Raw genomic sequence first — 26,751 nt, forward strand, 5'->3', positions numbered from 1 at the left:
GCACACCTCATTCTCAAAACAATGCAGGTCTTTTTAGGAAGTCCTCACAATGAGATCTAGGAGCCCTCTGATGCCCTTTGGATACAGCTTTTCAACGAAGGTGTGGGAGAGTGCAGTTACAACAGGGATATGATGGGAAATGCTTAAGAGGTACTCCAAGTAAGTAAACGAGTTGCAGAAGGAGAAGTTTGTTCATTAGTCCATTTCCTGATAATTTCTAGTACTTTGCAGTAGAAAAATCCAAGCGCATACTCATCTTTTTTTCAAGATCTTCTGTGCTACAGGCTCACAATAAGGTTTCTGAAAACGGAAACCAATGAGAAAGCCAACAACGCACTTTCTTTTGCAAAAAGAACAGTGGTACTTGCTGGTCTTGAAATCATACAGAGATAATGGAAAGAAGAAGAAAGCATGACAGCATGGTAAGGGTCTTTGCCCAGGACAGAATATGGTGGGGTTTAGTAATGCAGCTAAGGTTTACAAATGACCAACAAAGAAATCTTTGTATCATATGACTCGTATATTTGTTATTTTACAGAACAAATATTTTGAAAGGTTTAAATAGTTTAATGCCATATTCCAAGCTATAATTATCATCCTTCACCTGGGTTCCACATGTTTGTGCTGGTGGCTATATGACTATTAATTGTAGAAACCAGTATAAGTATTGCTTTTGGTTTTAATAACCGAATATTAAAACTGCCAAATCAGAACGGTCTTTGGAACTAACTGAATATCAGTGCTGTGACGTGCTATATTCAACATTAATAATAGAAATAACTTTTTAAATATGTATCTCACTCTACAGGTGGATTATATTACCTCTCAGTAATCTTTAACAGTTTAGAGACAATGTAAATTCAAGAAGAAATTAGCATTCTGGGAGGAACAATGCTTTTATGTCTAAGGTTTTCAACAAGGCTTTTTGAAAGTCTTCATATATCAGAGCAGTAAGAAGTATTTGTTGGATTTCGGTTAGAAATCAGAAGCAAGTATATACTGTATGGATACGTTCAGATTTCTGCTTTGAAAATCTTTATGGGTAAAATTACACAACTGATCAGAGAAGTAAATATTTTTATTTTATTCGTATATATAGATATAAGAACATTTAATTTTAAACACTGCCAAGTTACTTACAAAAATCATACACAAGGAGCTAAGATCAGCCTGATTAGCTGAGGTCACCCTTCCTGCTCAGGAATGACAACTGTTGGTATTTATATTATGCCAGTCTACTGAATCCTCTTCACAGGTTTACTTTTATTTAAGAAGTGTATTCCATTCTTTTACATCCATTTAAATTAGCAAACTTTTACAAAAAAATTATACTTTTCTGTCATGTAACATGAAATGCTCATTCCTGACCTGATGTCAGTTTGACATTTTACAACCTATGAAAACCATAGTTTGGTGTCAAAAGCTGTATAGCTGCTACACTGGGACAGGGTGAAATTAAAGCACCTATTAAATGCAGTATTATTCAAATCAGTCTGGGTCATTATTGAAGTTTCACAAACATAAGTCTTAGTACTTCAGTATCCTCACATTAGCACAGAAAAAAAAAAAAAAAGATCTTTAAGACTACAGTGTGTTTATATGCAGCACATGACCTGCACTTTGGTGTTAAGTGCTGTATTTGCCTTTGAGTGAACTGTGTAACATTCCTATCTCTGAGCAATACCGCTGCCCTATATTCATGCCAAAGATGCCTCTAACCATGTTATCACAGGTTATGTCTTCATTGCATGTATATATGTAAATGTCTGTACATGCTATATTTGCAAACACTGAAACACCTATGAGGAATGTAGACAGTATGCCAGAAACAGAAAAAATCTCTCCCTCTCTTATGACATTTTGCAAAATAACCTAACCAAATGCAAAAACATATGCCACAATTCATGATTTACAAAATAGCCAGACAGATAAGCCATTAGTGCATACCTTTTTAGAATGCTCAGGCTGATTCAGCATTTTTTCAGCATCTTCCAGCCAAGCTTGCAGACCTGCCACAGTGCTACTGTATCTGTCCCAATTAGCAATTACCTCTTCCAACATGCTTCTTACACTTCTCACCTCTACCGAGAGGTTCCTCCACTGTGCTGTTGTTTCACTCATGAATTTCATCACATTCTCAACTTCTTCCACTGAGATACAGGAAAGGCATAGATTATTTTGATTCGTTATTATTTCTGTAAAGCCTAATTTTCTGTTATGCTTATCCATTATCAGGGAATTATAATTTACTGCAACTTCTATTCAGTAGGCTTTTATACAGATATGCTCAGTTCACAGTCCAATTTCAGTGCAAAATTGCAACTGAGAGATTAAACCTGTGAATTTAAAACTAAGAAAAGTACATAAAATGAGTGCTGTATTAAAATGGTCACACGGCATATTCAGCGTGGTGTTCATTTCTAATCTGTAATAAAAGACCTCGAGAGAAAGTATCCTTAAAAGAGCAGAAAATAATAAAGATGTATAATAAACAAACACATACTATGTCTACATTGAAAGTACTGAATGAAGTTGTGAACTTCCTTCCACTGACTTTAAAACCAAACTGCTGCTAATTTTTGCCATTTAATTTTTAGTATTTTCCTCACGGCAATAAAGGAACATGTCCTCATTCCGTAAGAAAAAAACAGAGAGAAGAAAAAGGACCCAAGCAAATCCTGTGACTTTATAAAACATGCAGAATATCGATAATTTAAAAAATATTTTTAATTAAGATGTTCTCCAATTTGCACTGCTGTTTCTGAATTCATACAAGTGAGTAGCTGTCCTTTAGAAAAGAATTTGTTATTGGATGTTTTTAATAGCATTGAATAATAATACTAGGGAAGCTAGAATTATTGTATTATCTCCTCAGCAGAGATTAAAGTGATCTCAGGTCTGTAGCTATCCAGGTCAAATACTGCCCTCATGCATTCTCACTGAACTCAGCAGTGTCCAGGAAATACAAGAAGCAGCTATTGAATGAGCTATCCATTTTTCTCATGTACATCCATACTTCAACTATCATTTGGGTCCCTCTTATAGGTTTTCACAGTTAATGAAAAATCTTCAATAAATCAGGGGATGCATTTGCTGCTACAACAATACTGGGACCAACTCTTTTATTTGTCTTTTTCTAGTAAATAAAGACAAGGGAGAGAGCACTTCTAGGCACCAGAACATGATCTTCCCTATTCCTAATTTGGTCTCTGTCTCACTTTTGGCCCAAAACAACAACACTGAAACAATCCAGAAGTTAGCATTGGCCATGGACTTCTCCCATTAGGAAGTCTGAACACGACCACCCTCTTCCGGAGATTAAGAAATCTTCACAGTAGGAGGGCAGGCTGCTCTGTACCACCTGCCTTCGTTTGAGAGAATATGCAAAATTGCTACCAGAGACTGTAGCCTCTTTGGTGAACTGCAGCTGCTGTAAAGCTCTGCTGCATGGAAGAAACAAATATTAGGAGATCTTTTCAGAGGATACCTATGTCTGAAGAGGTTAAACCGGTGCCCCCATGATGAAAGAAACACAGGAATTTACCTGAGCCATTTGCCTTGGCGTACATTTCAGCTGCTCTTTTCAGGATCTGGTAAGTAACTTCATACTGCTCAAAGAACTTGCTATTTTCAATAACAGCCTGAAAAGAAAAAATATTACCATAAACAAAATAAATATGGGTATTAAGAATGAGGATAATTCCCATTAAATTACATCAGGACAGTGATGACAACTTTTTATTTCATTATTCCTCCATTCATTTTTTTAATCATTATAAAGTAATACTTACATTATTATATTTATAAAACAATATATAAATCTCACCTTTTCAAATTAATGGTACAGCAGAGTCTCTCTTTACAAATATGTTTTTTTTACTATGCATAAGGAAATATTATTTAATATGTTCTTAGTTAGTCTGCTAGTTGCTGACTTGCTGAAACTCACTAGCATATGATACTTTGGATGTGTAGAAACAGAGCAATCAAATAAAAAGTTATTTAATGAAAACTGTTTTACACTGAAACCTAAGTGGAATCATTTTAATAAAAGAGAACATTTAATCCGTATAGGTCACCACAAAAAAAAAAAAAATCCAGTTAAACTTTAAAAATTGTTCCTGTATTAAGCCTTTGCAGAAAGGTAGGGTTCACTTTAAGAGATGAAAAACATTTGACTTACACTTCAGTTTTCCTTTACCTCCTTTGCAATTGGTAAAAATAAGGTTAAGGAAACAGTGCACAAAGAGATGCTGCTTTTCCAAAGTGTGACACAGTGCTTTTCCTTTGTGAGTGGTGTTCTAACTGTGTAATGTTATAGTGCAATGAATAATTTATCTGGAAATATTTTGATCACAAAGTTTTGGCTCTTCAACGTTTATGCCTCTTAATCCCTTATGGCAAATTAGACTTATTTTTAAAATGTCTTTCAGAAATGTTACTTCCTTACAGTAAAAGACTAGATCAAACTACTTATAGAATACTTATCTCAAGAGCAATTGGAAATATTTTTAAAAATGAAATATCGAGATTTTACTGATCAATATTGTCTCCCATCTGACAAGATCCCTTAAATAAAATACGTAGCTCTTCCCAAATCTGTATAGCATATGGTGCTAAAAAAGTGCTAATACAGGAACTCTGGGTTAAAATCCATGGATAACTGTATCCAGTATCTCCATTACAGCTGCAACTTTGGTACAGTATATTCTTCAGGTTGATGGTGTACAATTTATGCTGACCTTTAGTTCTCAACTATGACAGGTGAAAAGAAGATGGGATAAAGTAATAACAACCACTTTTATTTTAAGCTACAGTACATAAATATTTTCCAGGCATATGTTCAATCAAGATCCTAACTACGCATGTTCCCAGAATGCTGACGCTACTCAGTCTGCTTTGGCAGACAAACAAACTTACATTTTTATCTCCTACTAATATAGTCACTGACTATAAGGTACTGACTACAGCTTTCCTATGTTAAGACTCCTAATTTACTGGAAGAGTAGCACTTGGCTCTTGGTCCTAGAAAATTGCTCCCAGGTAAATCAAAGCAAATAATGTCTATTTCCATCACTGGGCACCTGGAAGGAGCCAGAAGTCAAGGCCATCAGGAATAAAACTGAGCTCTATTTATGTTCTTGTCCTAATTTCCTCATTTTGATGTGATGCAGTTTCATAAGTGATGCAAGGAAGCTTTTTTTTTGCCCTAATCTTGCCGTTAATGTTCTAAAGCACAAGAATAATTGAGGCAATAGCAAAATAACATACAAATTCACTAGTTAGTGTTCATTTTACAGCAAAAAATAAGAATGTGATATAAAATAATAATCCAAAAGTCAAGCTATCCACTTCCTCATTATTTCCCTTGCCACCTTCTAGTAGTTTTTGTGACAGTCTTACAGTGTATAGAAATGGACTATAACTCCTAACTATTGCACTTCACTCTAGCAAACTATGTTATTTTAAATAACCACCTGAATTCTGCAAATTTTTCTAAAACAAGGCTTAACTCCTGAATTTTTATGTGTCTCTAACTGTTGAAGTTTAAACACAGGGAAAAGAGGCTGTGGGGGAATCAATAACTTTCTCTACACAGTGTCCTGGCTCTGAATGGTTCTGTAACTGTATGAATTATTTCCAAACTGAATTTTCCTGTGCAATTTTCCACATAAAGTTTAGATAGAAGGGGAAAAAACTACTTAGCCCAGCCCTGCTTTTGAAAGAATCCTTCACGCCCTAATGTAGAAGTGCAGCAGTGGTACCATTCTACCTGCCACTTGGCACTGAAAGTGTGCATTTAACAAGATGCAGCAGCATCAGACTGAAAGGGAACATATCAATGAGCATTTGTAAGTCAATAGCCTCTGTTTCTTAACATGATATGTGGACAATGCAGAGTTGGAGCAATCTCTTTCCAGAATAGAAATAATTGGTTTAATATACTAATGCTGAGCAGAAGAAAAATAATTTGTTAAAAGAATAAAATAACTCCCTTATCAATATAGTATATTGAACAAGTACACAGAAGCAGCGTGACTTTTTTTTTTTCCCCCTCATATGGAGGACTTTTAAAAAAAGTACTATGGGCAACTGCATGCCAGAAACCTCCTGTCTACACTTAGTCTGTGTATAGTCACTATAAAGTGAGTCTATACAGTTGTAAAAGAAAATGAAATTATGTTCTTTGGAATTGCTATCTAAGGTAAGTAAAAATCTAGTATTTGGAACCTCCAGATATGCTTCATAAGTTCATGGTTAGACAGTTAACATCTGGGATATTATTTCTGTCTTTGAAGAAATGGTGCAAAGAGAATAATTTTCATTTTTAGCCTTTTGACTGAAGTTCCTCCACAGGGAAGACAGATTCACCTCTGAAAAGATGTTCCATAAGAACGCAGTCATTAAGTTGATGACTAGCAAGTCTAATTTCTGTTTCCATTCTTTTATTAATTTCCAGCAATCTTAAATATGAATATTCCAAAAATATTTATACAAAGAAGACAACCCTGACTTACAATATAATTTTGAAGAAGTAGTTCCACCGACTCTCGCCTTCCATATTTGATAATCCATGATTTTAACTTTGATTCTGCAAGGACTAAGAGTGACAGTAGACGGTACTTCAGTTCCAGAAACTCCATCTTCAGCAGATGGAGCTCAGATGAAGACACAACAAAATTAAACCTATAAAATGAATCACACTGTAGTAAAATACAGCAATATTCACTTTTGCAGGAAAGATTGAAAGCTTTAGTTACAGTTCAGACATTTTCCTAATCTTTCACCTAAGTCAGAGTCTACAAACATTTAATTATGTGTGATGATCATTCTCATGACTGCTCTTGAAAAGCACGTTAATTACATTTTTGTTTATTCACAGAAATCATCAGTTTACGTCTGTTACTAAGTTTTGCAAAGTCATTTTTCTTTTCTTTTTTCACACGCATCCTAGCTCTTGTTACATAACATTTCTTCCAAGGACAAGTAATAACAGGATCAACATTAAAAGTATCCCTTCCAAAACCCACAGTTTATTTTGATTTTCATCAATCTTTAATACATCAGGCTTTTTGGTATATTTTTATATATACTCCATGAGGTTTTTCCTTTCAAATTTTTCATGCTTGCCACTGAGAAACATATTTAGATAGTGATTTCTACATTAATAGATTGAAAAGCAAACAGGTTCTCTTTCATTCACAGAGGGTTTATATTTCCGATTGAAAGCCTTACCTCTCTGCCATATCTTCTAATTGGTCAGGTGGAACAGGCACTCCGTTAACAGACCTGGCCCTGTGGATCTCATGGAATGCCTTATTGTGACCATCTATGTTTTTCAGCAGATCCTGATTTGATTTTAAGAAAGAGAGAGAGATTGAGAGAGTGAGGGAGGGGGAAAAAGGGAGACAGAGAGAGAGAGAAGGCTCACAGTAGGCTATCTAACTAATAAGCACAATTTTAAGCCTGCACTGATGACTCAATGTAGTTAACTATTTGATCATGCTCTCACATTTGCATGCAAGGTTATGCATACCACCAAAGCATCAACTTGAACATTTACACAGGGAACCCCCTTATACGATGCTCTGCTAAAGCTGTGTCTAATGATTATGGAAGATTTTAAAACAGAGGATACACTGCAAAGGTTTAACAAATCAAGAACTCTTAACTGTATTAAATAATCCCTGAAATGCAGTCTGCAAATACTCTAACATAACAACAGCATCATCTTGCTAAATTTACAATTTATATCTTTATAACAGATACTAACCTTTATTATGCATAAATTCAAATTTTCAGCAACTAATCTACTCCATTATATATAGGCAGAAGATCCATAGCTCCTTATGTAAGTACATATTCAATATTTAGTAACCTTTTCACTCTCTCCGCATCAAAGGATTTCAGGATCGCTCTCTCTATATTACACGAAAGAATGCAGAATGTGGTACCCGACCTGTATTCCTGTGATAAGAACTGTACCAGCAAAAACCTTACAGCAGAGCACATTTCAACTGTAACTAAGCAACACCGCCTCAAACGGCTTCCTGGAGACTAGATATTAAAATGAATGACTGGCAGTAGTCTTTGAAGAGATACCGTAACAATAACTCGTCAAGTCCCCAGTGGCTGAGAGGACACAGAACAGTGCGTATTTTACTGCATACAGACAGCTCCTGGCACGAAGTGCTCAGAAGCCTATTAGCAAAGGAAATCATACAAAGGTGCCCTTTTTTCACTTGGGAGAACAAAATGCAGGCTTGTGTATTGATTAGAGATGTCCATTTATTCCTGTGTGCTGAAGAAGGGTTTCTCCCCAGTCAACACCCAGTGCTAGTACAACAGAAATTAATGGTAGTTCACTGGCTCAGCTCACCAAATGGTCCCACCTACATCAACCCACCTACATTTTCGTTGTTTTCCACTTTATACAACACCTTGTTGTGAAGAGAAATTAATTAGGCTTTCTCAGATGCAAGTGATGTACTGATTTTACCATGGGTATCCTGTGACTAACCTCCTCTCACATAAGAGAAAGACTTGGAACAAGTATCTCAGCTAGCTGCATTTGAGACCTTGCCAGACAAAAAGAGTTGCCCCTAACACACATTGGTACCAACATCAACTGGAAGCCCATGAAAACTTTTGTACAGTGTTCTCATAAACTGAAATCCTGCTCTGCAAAATGATCCTCAACGAGCACAGCCATTGCCCTTAATTTCTGGATCTTGTTGGCAATATCAATTAAAATAAACTTAAGTGCTTGCCTGATTCCAAGAACATTTGTCCAAATAAGATGGTACATTTTGTATTAGCTTCAAAATGACCACAAGCTGTAAAGTTCACTAAAATAACCCATTGTCAGATGAGACAAAGATATAGAGAAGCAATGATGTTATCTGAACAAAACTGTAACAAACAAACCCCAACAACTTCCTAGGAAACAAGGACTGAAAAAAAATACACTAATACATTTCTGCTACTATCTAAAAGCACACTAGGATTCATCAATGCAAATCTGAGTGACAAAACAAACTCCAGGAACAGAGAGAATTACACAAGCTTTTCTTGAAGCTTTCCCCATCCCACTCCCATGGGAAAACTCCTCTGGCACAGACTAATCTAAATCAAAGTTTATTCGTTGGAGTAGAAATCCCTCACCACAGTATTTCTGATGCAAAGAAAACACAGATTAGACACACTCTTTTGTGTTTTCAATGAATGTATCAAAAGGAGGTCTACCGTGTTCACATCATAAGAACAAAAAAGTGTTTTTTTAAACAAATGTAAAATCTTATGAATCCTAAAAGATGTTAACAAGAAAGCTAACGAAATTTAGCATCAAGAGACTAGACCTTGAAATAAAATAATGTCATCCTCATAGAATTTAATATTGTTTTAGCTAAATTTTATTAGCTACCACTTGCTCAAAGAACTGCCACTGTTCTAATAAAGAGTAATCAGAAGACCCAACTGATCTTCCAGATAAATTACCATTGTCTTTCACAGCTGTTCCAAGATGACCATGAAACATCAGCTTTTCATTCTATGGCACTACTTTTTAATAAGAAAACCCACCCATATCCAAACGACGAAAAATAACAAAACTACAGTCAAGTTTTAAAATAGTAACGATAGAGAAAAAAGCAACAGAAAAAAAACAGCTTTACTGTCCCAAGTGCAGCCTTTTTCTACATGATCTTTTTCCTTTCTTTATCATATTTACTGGTTCAGTTTCTTTTATCGCCTCACAAACAATTTCTGTCTATATTTTTCTCATATATATTACGTAAATCACAGCATCATAAAATCATAAAATGTTCTGGTTTGGAAGGGACCTTAAAGATCATCTAGTTCCAACCCCCCTGCCATTTGCAGGGACACCTCCCACTAGCCCAGGTTGCTCAAAGCCTCATCCAGCCTGGCCTTGAACACCTCCAAGGATGGGGCATCCACAGCTTCTCTGGGCAACCTGCTCCAGTGCCACACCACCCTCACAGTAAAATATTTCTTCCTAATATCTAATCTAAATCTACCCTCTTTCAGTTTAAAACCGTTATCCCTCATCTTATCACTACACTCCCTGATAAAGAGTCCCTCCCCATCTCTCCTGTAGCCCCCTTTCAGCACTGGAAGGCTGCTATAAGGTCTCCCCAGAACGCTCTCTTCTCCAGGCTGAACAACCCCAACTCTTTCAGCCTGTACTCACATGGGTGGTGCTCCAGCCCTTTGATCATTTTTGTGACCCTCCTCTAGACTCACTCCAACAGGTCCACATCCTTCCTGTGCTGAAGACTCCTGAACTGGATGCAGTACTCCAGGTGGGGTCTCATGAGAGCAGAGTAGAGGGGGAGAATCACCTCCCTTGAGCTGCTGGTCACACTTCTTTTGATGCAGCCCAGGACACAATTGGCTTTCTGGGCTGCAAGCACACACTGCCGGCTCATGTTCAGCTTCTCATCAACCAATACCCCCAAGTGCTTCTCCTCAGGGATGCTTTCAATCCTTTCTCCGCCCAGCCTGTATTTGTGCTTGGGATTGCCCCAACCCACGTGCAGGACCTTGCACTTGACCTTATTGAACTTCATGGGGTTTGCACAGGCCCACCTCTCCAGCCTGTCAAGGTCCCTCTGGATGGCACCCCTTCCCTTGAGTATGTTGACCACACCACACAGCTTCGTGTCATCGGCAAACTTGCTGAGGGTGCACTCAATCCCACTGTCCATGTCTCCAACAAAGATGTTGAACAACACTGGTCCCAGTACTGACCCCTGCAGAACACCACTTGGTCTCCACTTGGACATTGAGCTGTTGACCGCAACTCTTTGAGTGTGACCATCCAGCCAGTTCCTTATCCACTGAGTGGTCCCTTCGTCAAATCCATGTCTCTGCCATTTAGAGACAAGGACGTCATGCAGGACAGTGTTAAATGCTTTGCACAAATCCAGGTAGATAATATCAGTTGCTCTGTTGCTCAGTTGCTTCCAACGCACAGACAAACCTCTCAGTTTTGATTTTAAATGAGAACTTGGACTCAGCAAATAATAATGGCAAAAGTACTTAAATTCATCTGGAAAAGTGTCCTGTTTACCACAGCAGAGGGGACTTCTCATGCTATTTGTCATCACAACCCCACGAAAATTCAATCCATTCCATTTTTTTCTCCAGTGCATATCACCTGCACTGACTCTCAGCACACTTAGTATGTTTGTTCTCTCCTGTTTCACCTAGTAAAATCATATTGGTTGAACAATGTACCCAAATTATGAGCTCCCTACGGAATTTTACCCAACAAAATCCTAGAATAGGGAAACAATCAGATATTAATACCTGATATCTTTCAGATAGAGGAATTTTGAATATTGCTTGTAAGTTACACAGATATCACAGTTCAAGTCATCACTAAAAGACACCTAGACTTAGCTACCATCAAGATGACACCACCCACAGAAACCAGAAGTAATAGTCTTTGTATAGTATGGATCATTTACAGCTTTAGAAACAATGAAATATAACGCACAGAATGAATGCATGTAGATCTACCTTATGTTGTTCAAGCTTCCGGTGTATTATATTTGCTGTTTCCTCATGAGCTTGCTGAAGTGTTACTTCTTCCCTCAGAGCAGCCTCTGCTCTATACAGCCAAGCACCTATGGTACCCAAAGGTGCAGGAAGAGATTTATCAAGGTGTATGTGCCAATCAAGTAGCTAGGAAATAAAAATGAGAGGTTTGAACTTCCTTCCTTGCTTAACTACACAAACAAGTAGCTTGAGAAAAATCAGACTTTATACTGTAAGGTAAAAACCCCACATAACAGAGTGTGTTTGAGACAGAAACCTAGGCATATGAGTTCACATTAGTTCTGAAATTATGGCATCCTCACAGGCAGCAAAAACTCTCTAAGGATTCATTGATTCAATGTATTTCCCTTCCAGAATGGTAATTGGGTTACAGAACTGATCAAATATATACTGGAACAACTGACAAGCTAAAGATGTGGAATTTCATCAGTTAACACACACAGCAAGGGATGAGATCTTTTTCCATCTAATGCAATTTATTTAATGCTCTCGCATAAAATATTTTTATCTCTATTTTGAATATATTTACTATGTGGAAAGTGAAAATGAGTCTCAAAGGACTGTGAAGTCAAGAATATAGCAGTAAAATATTGTTTCTTATTGGCAATCCCAGCTATGGGAGTGAAAAATAACGAAAATTATTACAATGCTCCAGAATATTTTTAAACAGAACCTCTGTTAAATATACCACATAAAAAACCCCATGAATATACACTGAGTAATAATGATTTAATAACTTCTTATTTATGACAAACAATATAACTTACTTGGGATTTTTCATTCAACTATTACAAAACTTACTATCACAAATACTAATATTAATAAATTTCAATTGCAACCACGTCAAAAATAGCATTAAAGCCCCATTTACTGATAAAGTATTCAGTACTACACAGAAACTTTTTTTTAGTTAATTAAAAAATGTTACATTAGAATTTCTCAGATAACTCTAGCAATTTACATTAAAACATTGCATTTTGAAGGGGTATTGTGCATACTTTTTGTTATTATCAACAATGTTTTTAACCTGGCTAAGCACTGTTAACACATTTTCAAATTAAGGGACACCTCAAAGGACAGTCCTTTTCTTAAAGTTCAAATTCTGTCTTTGAGCAATATTAAAAATTACCATGCAGTAAATGTTCTCAAAACAAATGCAAAATAATTCAACAGTGCTAGAGATTTGGTTCATTTTAAGGTTCCTAATGTGTAATAAAATTAATAACAAACATATGTCTAAATGATTTTAAATTTGTGTCCTTCATTTAAGAAAAAATATATAGCATAATAATTTTCTACCTACCCTGGAAGAAACTCTGTCCCACGCCTGCTTCACCATAGCTTGATCAAGTGATAATTTACCATCTTTCCTTAATGACTGGGTTGCAAGTTCAATCTGTTTCCTTTTTACCTCATATTGTACTCTGAAATGCTTAAATGACTGCACAAAGAGAAAATAAAACCAATGTAGTACAGAGTAAAGAATTCTGCAACATTTATGGAGTTCTACAACCTATGACAATTTTGTACTGACAGAAGTCATAATCTTTCCCAAAGAGGAGTAGCAGTAAACTTGCATATTTACACTGAAATGTGTTTTATCAAAGGTTTCAATAGACTGTAGATAGGACTTCTGTATTCCCTTCAGTTATCAGACGCCTGAACCCTATATGAAAGGAAATAATAATTGATCAGACAAACTAGCAAATGGATTAAATGCTACTTGTGACAGAGAGTGTCTGCTTTTAGAGAACAGCCAACCTTCAGGAAAAAATTTAGGTCAAAATTTATATTGCCAATTTAGACATTAACCTTTGAGAGAGGGGTTAAAAATGAAGCTCTAAGCTCTGTCCTCTCCACCTGTCACCTCATCCAGCCTTCAGTCATACCTCCCATCTGAGCTATATCACGCAGGATCTGGAAGGACTGTGCAGACACATGCTCACTTCTAACTAGGACAGTCCTTCTTCACACTGCTAGAAAAAGCTCTGTGTTAGGCAAGCCATCTGTGCACTGTTCTACGTAGCAAAGCTGGAGCTGCCATTATAATTCCTCCACCAACAAAAGGCAAAACAGTTTGTGTCCTTATTTCTTTAAACTACAATATATTGACTACCATATATACAGATTGCATAAAATACTACAGTGCATGTTACACATAAAAATTACAATAATGTCTTATCATAGAAAATCTTCCCTAGTGCTTACCTGGTATTTCTCCTGTAAGCTTGTTTCTACCACCTGTGCTCGGGCTAAGTCTCTTTCAAATTGTTCTGCCCACACTTTTAGGTCTCTCAGCATCAGTCTGTCTTCCTTCTATGATTTAGTACAACCACATACAAAAAAAACCATTGCAGCCTATTAGTAGATGTGTCAGATATAGTCCAGAAATTAACATATCTCTAGCAAGTCAAGGCCATTAGTTGTAGTGAAAGCAAATGGAACATCTGGGCTCAATTCTCTCATCACTTATCTTCATACAGCCTATCTGAAAAGCAGTTCCTGAGTATAAGAGGAGAACTCAGCATCTAGACATGAGTCTTACAGTGGTGAAATCATGCCAATTTGACACATTGCAGTTTCAGAGATATTACTTGCAATTCTCATCGGAACTTAAATTGTGCTTTAAAAAATACATCAACAGCTAATTTTAGTCTTCCACATATTTGCAGAGTCATTTTTCAGAAAATCTAATTAAGCTGAGACAGGAGAGGATTTATCACCTTTTACCACTATTTTATTATCTGGTCTGCTATTGCTGAAAAAATAAGTTATTTTGTGAATGACTTTAGGGCAATCCTTGACATCAAGTTTCAAGTTCAGACATTGGTAAAATATTTTAATAGAGAATGTTTTAACAAGGAAAATTAAAAAAAAAAAAAGGAAGAAAACCCTATCATATTCAGCTTCTTTTCCTTCCAAGCCATTTTACAGCTTTGAAGAACAGCATATTTGTTTTACAATTTTTCTTTAACACTTCAGTCTGTTATGGCACCAGTGCTTTGCAAGGCTGCAAAGTTCTCTGCAGAATGCAGTGACCTGGCAGTGAATAGAAAAATACTAACAGGGAATCTCAGGTCTGTGAGTATGTTATATGAGAAAGTTATCAGACAACAGAAAGTTTTTTGTGCACTGAGTAAGCAAGCTAATCAAGGAGGATACAAGTGTCCACCTCAGTTTTTCAGCTGGCTATTCATCAGAAGCTACTCTTTGAAAGCAAAGAAGCCAAATTACTGTAAAACTTGTCAGAAACAGATCGATTACAGAGAACAAATGCAGCAGCACGTTGTATGAGTTAATCACCTAAAATGAGTAATTAAGTTTCAAGCATTACATGAGACAAGAAAAACTGGTCCCCGTGACAAAAAAAGAATAGCCATTGGCTGTATTTAAGAAACAACATAGTTTCTTTTAAGAAAAGAGCTTAACCCAGGATGGGAGCCAATTATGATTCCTTACTTTGAAAGCTGCCTCAAGTATGTTAAAATTCCCTTAATAATTTTAAAAGCGTAGAGCTATTGCTTCATTTCAGCTGAGAAAAGGACAGGATCCTCCGACAGGAAATCAACCTTCCTTTAATGTATTTCTACTAATTCTCTTACTGAATCTCAAAACAGCAGTAGTTGATTGGACAGAATTTGCACAACAGATTGTGCAAATATCACAGATATTATATCTATTAACTCGCTAAGTAAATTCCTATCTGGGTAACTGCAGCAAGGTTAACATGATATTAGAGCAGCTGTGCTAGAACAAAGTTCACTATAGCTCATGCTTCTGTCTTCTGACATTTGACAGAAGTTGATACCTGAGAAACAGTATAGGTCACATAAGACACTTCCCTGCTCCAGCTATTTGTAATGCTGGGATTTCCTTGACTGCACATAGTGTCCCAAGAAGCCAAAACTCCTAGTGCTTCTAACTTCTCAAATCATTTAAGTATAGAAAAATCCCTCCTCTTCTGATCTGATAGTTGTCTCTGTGTGCAGAAAAATAGCATCAAGATTCTTTGAGATAAACTGCAAAGCCAGGACTACACCCCTGTGAGCAGAAGAATATGAGAGGAGAGAATTCTTAACTCATTCAGCCATCAAAAAAAAGAACTTTGGTATTAAATGCACTCCATTCATTAGAGTTTATAACTTTAGTGAGACTATTGATACCTCTATTAGTATTTCGCTGTCAGATCTACAAAGGCAATACTAAACTATGCATTTTAATGGATTGTAAGTACTACAACAATCCTACTTAGTGAAACCTTAAGTAAGATATTCTTGAAGTCAGGAAGAGAATAAGTATGTCACAATGTGGTGTATATTACTTTTAGTTCACACTATAAATTCAGTTTTGTAAAACACTGGCTTTTATTCCTCTATGGCTCACATTCTTTCTGCTGAGAAGCACCTCTTACAGGTAAGCCTTTGCAAGAAGAGCATCTGTATGGCTGCAACTGTTCACACAGCAATGTGAGCAAAACAGGTATTTTGCAAGATTCCTGTCAACATAGCTCAAAAATTTAATAATAGCTAAAGCTGGGTCTGAACAAATCTTTTTAAAATAGAATACCACCAGGATCAAGAACATCTCTATGGTACCTGAAGATAAAGAACAGGAACAGTCACACCTCTCTTAAATCTTAAAGTTAAAACATAAAGGTAACAGGTGACATTGAGTTTTCTGTGGTTTTTTTTTTTTTACTATTTAGTTAGACAATTTTTTGTTCATTTTAATTGAAGAAGATGTAGGTGTTTCAGTAACTACCTAACTGAATGCTGTTAAAGATGTTGTGCAACAATGAATGATAAGCATTTCATTTATTTATTAATACATTTTCACAGGTTTCCAGTTCAATGCATCATTTATCACCTGCAAACTTGGTTCTGTGGTCCTTGGTTGAAACAAAAGCATTTTAAAGTCTCAGTTTGGGTAGTCAACATAAACAAATCACTTTCTAAGACACCAAGGCAACTGTCACCAACACCCCCAGTTTTAATGAGCTATCATTCTTAAAACAAGATTTCATTAGTGTCTAGTGGTTCTCAATCTTAGGAAAAAAATATGAAAAGGATATTCTAACAGATATGTAAACTATTTTCTAAAGCCTGCACATCTGAAGTAGCATACCTATCAGAACATAAACCACCAAAGTTATCTAAAATAATTATAACTACTTGTGCTTTCCCCAGTATGAGGATCACTGAACTCTGATCACATATATTTCAATTTATCTAGAGCCACTATGACTTCTGCATGCTACTTCCAAAAAGCATTTTAAAGTATTAATTTATCCTTACACCATTCTATGCATATTCACTGGTTTGCAGAGATTAACAGAACTGGAGCACTCAGCTGCCAAAGAACATCAAAGAAAGCAATTAGAGAAAAGTGTTTATAAGTTCCAATATGATTAGGGAGTACAATTTAGATCTACAAAGAAAGTTTTTAGCCCAGACTCAAAGTCAAAACATTATTTTATTAACTGATTCACCAGAGTTAATTTAAAAATTACATAATACAGAATACTTTGGTGTTTGAAGAGCTAAAAATACACATTTGTGTTTCATGAGAAATTTAATTACGCACTGGAAAGAGTACTTTGTTGGGTTCTCCAATACGTAATTATAAACCAGGTGAACTGTTCAAATTCTCAGGCATGGGCAGGATAGAATTTTCAAACAGGAACTTTTAAATCTAAAAAATGAAGTAATCTTTTCTTAAGAAATGTTGAACTATTGTATTGCTTACGTGTACAGAAACTCAAGTCCCTTTAAAAATGTTTCTACATGTATCAATTAATTATGCAAATCCTTTTGAAAACTCTGGCTTATATACATATGTTTTACTGGATGTATATCTGTATATACATTACTGAAACATGTTCACTGACAATGGTATTGCAGATGCATGGTGAATGCTGAGCCAAGTACCATCTTTAGCGATGTCCTATTAATGCCTGTCTGTGCAAGTAGACAGTAAATCACTGGAAGAGCTTAGAAAGTTATTTTTGCAGTTGCTGCTCAGGAAATTCCTCTTACATTGGGGAACTCTGCTGGCATAAAGCTATTAGAGGTGACAGGATTATCTTCCGAATTACTTGCTCATCAGAGCACAGGAAGAGACTTTACATCAGAAATACTTTGAAGGAGAGTGCTTCTTCTGTAGTTAAATTTATACCAAGATAAAGAAATTCACAGAGTTTTCACCACTTCAAAACTTCACTAGCTTAAGCAGCAATGCATAGGGGCTGTGCAGGGCTAAGAACGTACAAGAAGGTCCCATTAAAGCTGCCCAAACTTGCTTGAATAGATTGAGAAGATGTGAAGAATTCTGCTATCAGTATTAATCTTCACTTCAACACACATCACTAGTTAGATATACATAATATGAGATGAATCCTTGATCATACTTACTTGAAAATAACCTATTAAAAAAAACCCAACCAACCAACCAAAACAAAACTCCAACACAAAAGTGAGTGCAGAACCAAGGCAATTAATTGGATCAGGTCAAACTATAAAAACTAATGACTGACTACAGTGATATCTGCTATTTTTTTTTCATAATATATTCACTTCTGCAGTCTTCCAGTTTCACCTCTGAATGTTCATTTCAATTACTCTACATGTTAGATTTCTGAACCTCCCCAAGTTAATACTAGAAAATAAGTATCTAGATGTCCAAGTTTATTAAAAAAGTATATTTTTAAAACATCATAATTTATGTGAAAAAAGGAGCAGTGCATATCATGCAATCACACATGAATGCTCTTTCCTTCTAATACACAGTCCATATACATCACTTGCACAATCACACACACAATCTAGTATCTACGGTATAAACCTAAAGACATACAAAAATATTCATCTAAAATGAGATTAGATGAGTAGAAACATTGATCTATATCTATTTTTTCATGCTTATATCTATACTTAAGAAAACCAAAAGCATAGTCTGAGTTTCTTATAATAAAGTTGACTTACTTTTTAATAATATTTCTGTAAAATTATTTGCAAAATTAAGAATTAGGCTGTCATGATCAGATCATGTAAGAAGGCAGACTTAGACTCATTATGTTAATTTATCTGCATTTTGGAAAGATTGAAGTAAGGCTAGTAAACCAATGTACATAAAACCACTGAAAATCTGAAGTCAAATAAGTGCAGGATTAAAACAGATAACAGGCATGAAAGGTCCAGTTCAAGCAGTTATTCTGGAGCATACTACCCTTACCTTAAATTTCATAAAAGAAATTACAAAAGTTGGGATTGCTTGAAGTTCCTAGCAATATGAAACAAATGGGAAACCAAGAAGAAGAAGAAAAAAAAAAGAAGCAAACAAAATAAAGCAAAGCAGGCAAAAAGTCCAAAGAGAACAATAAAAGAGCCACATGTCTGAGAAGACAAGATGTACTTAAAATATTACCAAATTCATGTGCCTATATCATATCTAGTGGAGTAGTTTTCATATTAGATCTGATTTCCAGATTACTAGTCACTACATGATTTATTTTATCTGGAAAAATAGTGACTTACCTTGGAATAACTGTGATTATTTCAGATGTGTTGACTACACAAGCTCACGTATGTGCATAGCTGATCCATGTATGGGATACTTTTAATTCTGGAAATGCACATGCAAATAGCTGTTCCCTCTGACCACAAATAAGGGATAAATTTCAATCATTACTCTACTTCTTCCAATGCAAATTCCTTATAAACTGAGCATTGAATCAGTAGGTAAGATTAACAGGAATTTGTGTGGACAACACATCTTGAGGAAACACAGTGGCAGCTGAGTTGGCTGGAGGGCAGCGGGAGAGGGTTAGAAATCTTCCCCCAATACGCCATTAAAAACCACCCAGACACACTCCACTCTGAAGCAGGATTTTTCTAACTATATGTAGGCATCTGCCACTGACACAGATAGTCACTCTTTCAGTTCTTTTTGACAGATAGAAAAATACAGTTGCATCCAGGATCTACTGCCCAACTCATCTCATTCTACAGCAGACACTTAACACAGGTCAGATGCAATATTTCTCTTCAAATGCTGTATAAATATGGAATGCAATATTTATGACTGTATATTTTTAAACTGCATTGTTGGATTTTCATCACTAGAATCTCTCCATAAGCATGAAGTAGTATGAATGACAATTATTTTGCCAAGGATTATCTGGATATCTTGTTTCATCTAGGTATCCTGCAGTCAACAGGATCAACTGCATTAACTCCTGGCTTCTTCCCTCCTCCCCTCCAAAACTGTGTAAACTAAGGTCCGAACATTTGTTGGAATTTGTATATGATAGTCTGCCATGCCTATCACTAAAATTTTCTTGAGAATCATAGAATCACAGAATTGTTTCGGCTGGAAGGGCCCTTACAGACCATCCAGTTCCAACCCCCCTGCCATGGGCAGGGACACCTCCCACTAGACCAGGTTGCTCAAAGCCTCATCCAGCCTGGCCTTGAACCCCTCCAGGGATGGGGCATCCACAGCTTCTCTGGGCAACCTGGTCCAGTGCCTCACCACCCTCACAGTAAAATATTTCTTCATAACATCTAACCTAAATCTACCTTCTTTCAGTTTAAAACTGTTACCCCTCGTCCTACCACTACACTCCCTGATAAAAGAGTCCCTCTCCAGATCAAGTATCTTAAAATGCAAGTTCTGAGTATAAGAAATTTTATTATATTTTACAGATTCTCCCTGAAAAGTCAGAAGTAAAGCAGTTGAGTGCAGAATAAGGTTCTCTCTGTGACATATGACAGAAATACAAAAGTTTATAGTAATGAAAGACCAAACTGTGACAAAAGTGTAGCCATTTGAGAGCTTATATCTATCCAGTTCTAAATAGACAAAAGCATTGCTGTTTCTTCTGTATATTTCACTGCTTCAGGGCCAGTGACTATTTGGGGTCCTGGACATTTTGTGCATTGCTTAATGGCCTGGATGCACCCAGGATCTCTCGCATCAACCTATCACATGCCATGTGGTCATCATTTTGTACCATAACCAGAGGCAAAGGAATTGGAAGTTATAGTAGACAGGACTAGGGAGCGAGGTATAGAGTGGACATAGATTCCTGATAGGGATGAGAATTTCTCCAGAGATGGATTAGCAGAATTTGTGTCAAAAAAAAATTGAGGGTCCCATTGCTACTCTTGACTGGAGACTCTACTGGAGAAGTAGATTTTGTCTCAAACTGCCAAGCACTCCAGCAGGGGTGTGAGAAGGAATATAGTTATTCCTCAAGGAAAGGAAGAATGATGACATTCGAAATTTAGTGCAATGTCAATCTCTTACTTTCTTCCCAAAGTCTGGGGGTTACTGATATCTGCAGTGTGGCATGCAGGGGACCAGCGGTTGTCCCAAAATTCACCTGGATTGCTACTGGAATATCTTAGCGATATCTAGGAAGAGGGAGTGATCTTGAACTAAGCATGTCAAACTGATGAATTCATGCTGTTGCACTTCCTAGAAATTCACTGAGAATTCTGGAGGCAACTAGGTAGTTTCCCTTTCACAGCTCATGTGCTGTCGTCTCTGTGGGTATAGACGGAGGCAGGCAGAGCATGCAGTGGCTGAGTCCTGCGTTCTCCTGTGTTGTGACTGCATAAAGCTCAGAAGAAAGGTGGTGAGGCTGTTCTTCAAAATCCCACCCCAGCACAGGCAGCAGACCTGGCTGAGGCTGCTGGCAATGGAAACTGCATTGTGCACCATGGTATGGAGATGATGGGCCACAGCATGGGGCTTCAGTGCTCACTCCCTTTACTTCAGCATCTACTGCTCGGTGGGATGCTGTGGCATTGGTACATGTACGCCCTCAGATCAATGTTACAGCAACGAAAATGAAAAAATCCAGTGCTCAGGCCCTGAAATGGGACAGCAAAGCTACAGTTCCCTTAGCCACACATAGCCATAAGGACAGAGATTCACTCCTTTCAAAGCTCTTCTATAGCTCTGTAGGGAATGCAAAGAAACACAGATAAAAAGTTCTTCCTCTTTCTGTCTTGCTGGGGCTGAGCAGATTGTCTCAGCAGTGTTTCCTGTGTTTGCCATGAAGAAAGCAAATGTTGAGGATCATGGAAGTGAGTCATGATCACTTGGCATCACTGAGTATAGCCACTCTAGCGCAAAGGCAATGAGATAGAGCATATAAGAAAACAAGAAAAACATGACTGAAAAAAACTCCTTAGAGTGAATAGTCAAACATCACTGTGCAATAGAGAGAAACCTGGGTCAAAAATGTAACTGAGTGCAAAAAGTTCAGAGAGTACACCTTAGCAATCTATTGGACCATTCTTGTTCTTATCCAGAAAGCCAGTATGATAAAATTAGTGATGCATCGCTTCAGATAACAAATTATTGCAGTGTCATTGGTGTTATGCCCGTTACGTTCCTCTTAGAGAACTTTAGGATCCATCGGTTTGCTACTATCATCTACAATAACTACTTGCATTATTTTTGGCTCTTACTGCTGAAAATAGGAAAATCTCTGCAGGATCACCACTCTACTTTCTCCATCTACTAATAAACATCTGTAACTCTAGTTCCTGTATTCTCAGCTAATCCTTCCCAGTTTTCTAATCGTGCTTGCTTTTCACTTTAACTGCTCATAAAAAGAAACACACTATACTATAAGAGAGCTATAAATGCATTTATAAAGCCCCCCCCCATGACGAACTGATTCATATAGTTATGCACAAGAAACTTACATAATTCTCCTGCACATCAGTCACTGTATGATGAGGATCAGGATAGTACTTCAAAAACTGGGCTACGTAGGTCATGACAGACTTTTCATCTGGCTTGTCAACATCCACATCTAGACAAGTATAGAACACAGTAGATTAATTTTTAGCTGAATGGCACAAAATGCTGCTTAAATGTCTAAACACTATGAATTACCACATCTGATTTAACCCATGCAAGCAGGTCAAACTTTTTTCAACTATGCATTGTAGTACCTTCTGGATCAAGGAGTCTTGGAATTCCTAGTTCTGCTTCTGCGAGTGTGAAGGCTTCTTCCAAGTTTTCTCTATTTGACCTTCCCTTCACTTTCTCCATGTCCACTAAATCTGGGCGGATAGCATGAATAACAGAATGAAATGCAACACCACTCCGCCAACTTTGTCCAAAATCTTTGATTTCAATTCCAACTTGCCTAAAGAATATGAAAGAAAAAGAAAATTACTTACAACACCATGAAGACTAGATGAAATAGGGGAGGAGACAGGATGCTCCACCCAGGGGCTACCCATCATTAAACCTAAACCACCTGTTGTTCCTGCAGTGCTAATCACATCAACCATCTGTCCACTGCAAAAAATCACTTCTGCCTATGAAGACTGAAGAGATTTTTGTCATATACATACTGTATTTGTATCCAGAGGGCTTGCTAGTGGCAATAAGGCAATGTTATTTTGAACAAATAAAGTTGACAAAGTTCTCAAGGTTCTTGTATGACACACACAGATGTATGCAGCTCCATTCATTATCCTCTCCCTCACTATAAAGCACTCTATATCTCCCTCCATTATAACTACTGCAGTTCAGTTAGGTACATCAGTATCATACAAAAAAAAAAAAAAGTCTGTATTAATCTGTTATCTTTTAAACTAGAAGCATGAACTGTGACATCACTGCTGTTCAGATGAAAATGTAACACACAAATGTCTTTATATTCTTACCAAAAGTATGAGCGATACTATAATTTCATACACCTAGAACACTTAACATGTTCACTAAAAAATAAACGCAAATGATCAAGTAATAGCAATATACATTGAGAAAGTAATCAGAACTGAATCACACTTCTGACTGCTTATTTTAAAAGTAATTCTGAAAGGTATGGTGGTCCACAGACTGCAAGACTTTTTTTTTACTTTGTCTGAGCATGCAAACTTTATTTGAGGACACATTTAGACGCTAAGGTAGTCTTGACATTAAGAGGTTCACAGCAACAGTAACTCTGGATGAAGGCTTCATTCAAAGCTCACTGAGATCAGTGAAACACTTTCCCTGACTTAATGAGCTAGCCCTTGCAAATTACAATGTGAAGCAGGGCTAGGCAAACGGTACTGTCCTTCGGTATCTTTACAACTGTATTTCTTTTCTCTGAGGCACCACTCTATAACTGGCCATTTCCCCTCCATGTTTTACACGACCAATCTCTTGAAATAGCAATGATTAATTAATTTGAACAAACAAATTCATTTTATTCTGTTATATTTTTGGGTTTTATTTTCTTATAGTGGAAGCCAACAAACTACTATTGTATCTTTGATCTAATATCTGCTTTTTTTTCCATGCCTTTTAGGAACCAGAGAAAACATGGGATAATTATACCAAATAAAGGAGAAGATTTTTAAGTTAAAAACATATAACAAGAAGTAGCTCCAAAATAGCTTTGATTAAAAAGAAAGAAAATTTAGGGCAATTTTTGTGGAAATATGCCCCTTGTACCACAAAACTGGAGAAGGATATTCCTAATTTTTCATCACCTGCCTTTCAGCAACAAATGCCAGAATTTAGTGCTCCTACAAGCTCTGTCACTGAGGAACGTTAAGTCAGTGGGGGACTTGCAATGTCACATCAAGTGTTTTGGCAGCAGGACTAATACACTGTCATCCAGACAACTAAGTCCCCTTCCAGTTCCTCATTCTGCCAAACATAATCCCATTCTTTATTCAGAGACCACAAAATGTGATTGCTTGTAAAATTAATGCAAATTGTTATTCAGTATTTGTTACATGATGGTAACATTTAGGAGCCTCAGTTGTTAAAAAGAATATGATCACAGGGAGGTGTTATATGAATACAGAGCAAAACAACAATCCCTGACTACCAGAGTTTAGAATCTGAAGAACAAGCTTGCACTTAAGATATAAATTCAGTTCATTTGTAGGTTACTTACTTTGCTGCTGTGTACTGTATCCATTTTAACAAAGCCTTTCTGGCACTTCCTTGGACCTTGGTTACCACCTTCCGTTTGCTCGGGGGACTTGCAGTTTCTGAACTGACAACACTCTCCACAGAGGAAGCGCTGCTAGACAAGGACTGCAGCTGTGGGAGGTTGCTGGTAAGCTCTTCAATCTGTGGGGAAAAAATAGATGGTTTGTAGATAATCTTCTTAATTCTCACCGCTGTCTTAAATAAGTTCCTAATACAACTGCAAAATAAAGTTGGGCAGAAGCTATGATTAACATGTTGTGTTTTATTTAACTGTCCACTAAAGTAGCTTCAAAAATGCTAATGTATGTGCCCAGATGATGGTCTTAATTTCAGAAGTACAGGGTATCTAGCAAGCAAGGACTTTCTTGACACCCTACAGCTAGAACAATATGCAAGCGTGACATGTTATCTGGAATGGTAAATTACCATTTAAATAGGAGACAACGGCTTACATTTAGCTTGAATTCAAATTATAAAACAATCCACTAATTTCAGAGGAGGCTCATTCAATTCAAGAATGGACGTGACCTCAACGATCTCATCTGGATGGTTCTTTATTGTACTGTTTTGGCACAAATTAAATTGTGGCTTTGCTTAGAGGTACCTTGTGAAGGAATAGAGAAAGTACTGCAGGCAACATGCATTAGAAGTGCTTGCCAAGGATGTATGACAGTTATTTGTGTCATGCCTTTCATCAATTAAAATAATTAACTTGACCCTTTTAAGAGCGTTGACTAACAATCTGGTTCTAAAACATGAAAAAGTTATACCCAGAGGATCTTTCAAGATCATCTATGCTGTCTAGTTAAAAAAAGTTTAGTCACATCACAGAATGAGCCTGTCATAATAAGAACCACACTCTGCACCTATTTCTGCTTTCCTTCATGTTAAAATGATGTGTCTGCCTGTGACAGCTGAAGAAAAGCTCAAAAAAAGACCCAAGTAAAACTGATATAGAGAATTGGAGTTTCAGTAACTCTGAGAAACATCATTTTCCTCATTCATCTCAATGAGCTATAAATTAAAATAAAAATGTTAATATAATTGTAACTGACTTTTCTTCTGAGAAGATCTGAACCATAACCATTGAGGCATTGCACTGGCTGGTGCTTAGGAGAACAGCATCCCTGAGACATGAAAACTACACCATAAGAGAGCCAAAGCCAAATAATTCCATAAAGAAGAGCAACAAAAACAGTCGTTTTTTAATTGTTGAGCTGTGACTCATTTTGCTAACTCATATGGACAGGATTTAGAAAGGCATTTTTCCTTCCCACCTAACTTCAACAGAATGCAAATGGTTTCTCCTCTACAAATTCAAATCCCGTCGACATCATTCACAACTAAATTTTCTCCTTTCAAATTTTTGCATTTCCCAATGAAATCAGTGTGCTTACATGTATTATTTGAAAACAATTACTGTCTGACATCAGGTGCACTGGAATTAGACATACAGCACAATCACCATTGAGGTTGCTAAAGGTACTTGTACCAAGAATTCACAATTCTATTCTTTTCTTTTGTTGCTCTCTTGTATTCTTCAAAGTGGAAGAATATGTTCCAGTGATGAAGGAACTCCATTCTAGGCCCAGACCAATCTATTCCAAAGACAAGTATCTAATTTTACTCAATGTGAAGCATCCATACCATCAACTGTCACTTTATTCAGGAGCAGATACTCAGTTAATTACAAAGTGACTTAGCTACAGTGAAAGACTGGAACTACACCAGTTCATATGAAATGATGATCTGATCCATTACTTGAGCAAGTTACACTGAGGTATAAAAAACACAGTACCTGAAAATATAAAATTATGGTCCACACCAAGCCAAGCACAATAGAAGGCCTACCATCAGCAATATCAGTTGAGTTTATGTTGACGAGCTTAATCTATGTAGGAAAGAAAATGTGTTATTGCCACACACAAGGAATGATAACAATTGTGAAACACTTCTTAAATAGGTTTTATATTTTTGATGCATTTTTGCAATCAAATAAGTTTCTTAATTAAAAAACAATTGAATGATGCAATTTTACTTTTCAGACAAGTATAGCTATAGGTAATGAAAGATTTTTAAGACTATTGCATGCTATTATTTGTAGAAAAATATTTTATTTCAAGTAGGAAGAACAATAAAAATTACATAGAACCATTGTACAAACCGGAGATCCTCTGTATATGGACTAGCGTGAAAAGCAAAGGGAAA

At 36.7% G+C, this 26,751-nt stretch overlaps 1 protein-coding gene across 1 annotated transcript in view; it reads right to left on the bottom strand.

Moving 5' to 3' along the window:
• LOC104471946 (nesprin-1-like) overlaps positions 1–26,751 on the bottom strand; it is a gene marked incomplete at its 3' end in the record, with an annotated part of 92,780 nt that overhangs the window by 51,032 nt on the left and 14,997 nt on the right. Inside the window, exons 5-15 of the mRNA XM_010087462.1 lie at positions 26,342–26,434; positions 24,506–24,684; positions 22,557–22,753; positions 22,305–22,414; positions 13,795–13,902; positions 12,890–13,027; positions 11,548–11,712; positions 7,237–7,349; positions 6,519–6,687; positions 3,545–3,641; positions 1,948–2,150 (exon numbers count right to left, since the gene is read on the bottom strand). Coding sequence (XP_010085764.1) covers positions 1,948–2,150; positions 3,545–3,641; positions 6,519–6,687; positions 7,237–7,349; positions 11,548–11,712; positions 12,890–13,027; positions 13,795–13,902; positions 22,305–22,414; positions 22,557–22,753; positions 24,506–24,684; positions 26,342–26,434 — 1,572 coding nt within the window. The remainder of the gene's footprint in view (positions 1–1,947; positions 2,151–3,544; positions 3,642–6,518; positions 6,688–7,236; positions 7,350–11,547; positions 11,713–12,889; positions 13,028–13,794; positions 13,903–22,304; positions 22,415–22,556; positions 22,754–24,505; positions 24,685–26,341; positions 26,435–26,751) is intronic.

The sequence above is a fragment of the Pterocles gutturalis genome, unplaced genomic scaffold (genome assembly GCF_000699245.1).
Source record: "Pterocles gutturalis isolate BGI_N339 unplaced genomic scaffold, ASM69924v1 scaffold8541, whole genome shotgun sequence".
Classification (NCBI taxonomy): Eukaryota; Metazoa; Chordata; class Aves; order Pterocliformes; family Pteroclidae; genus Pterocles; species Pterocles gutturalis.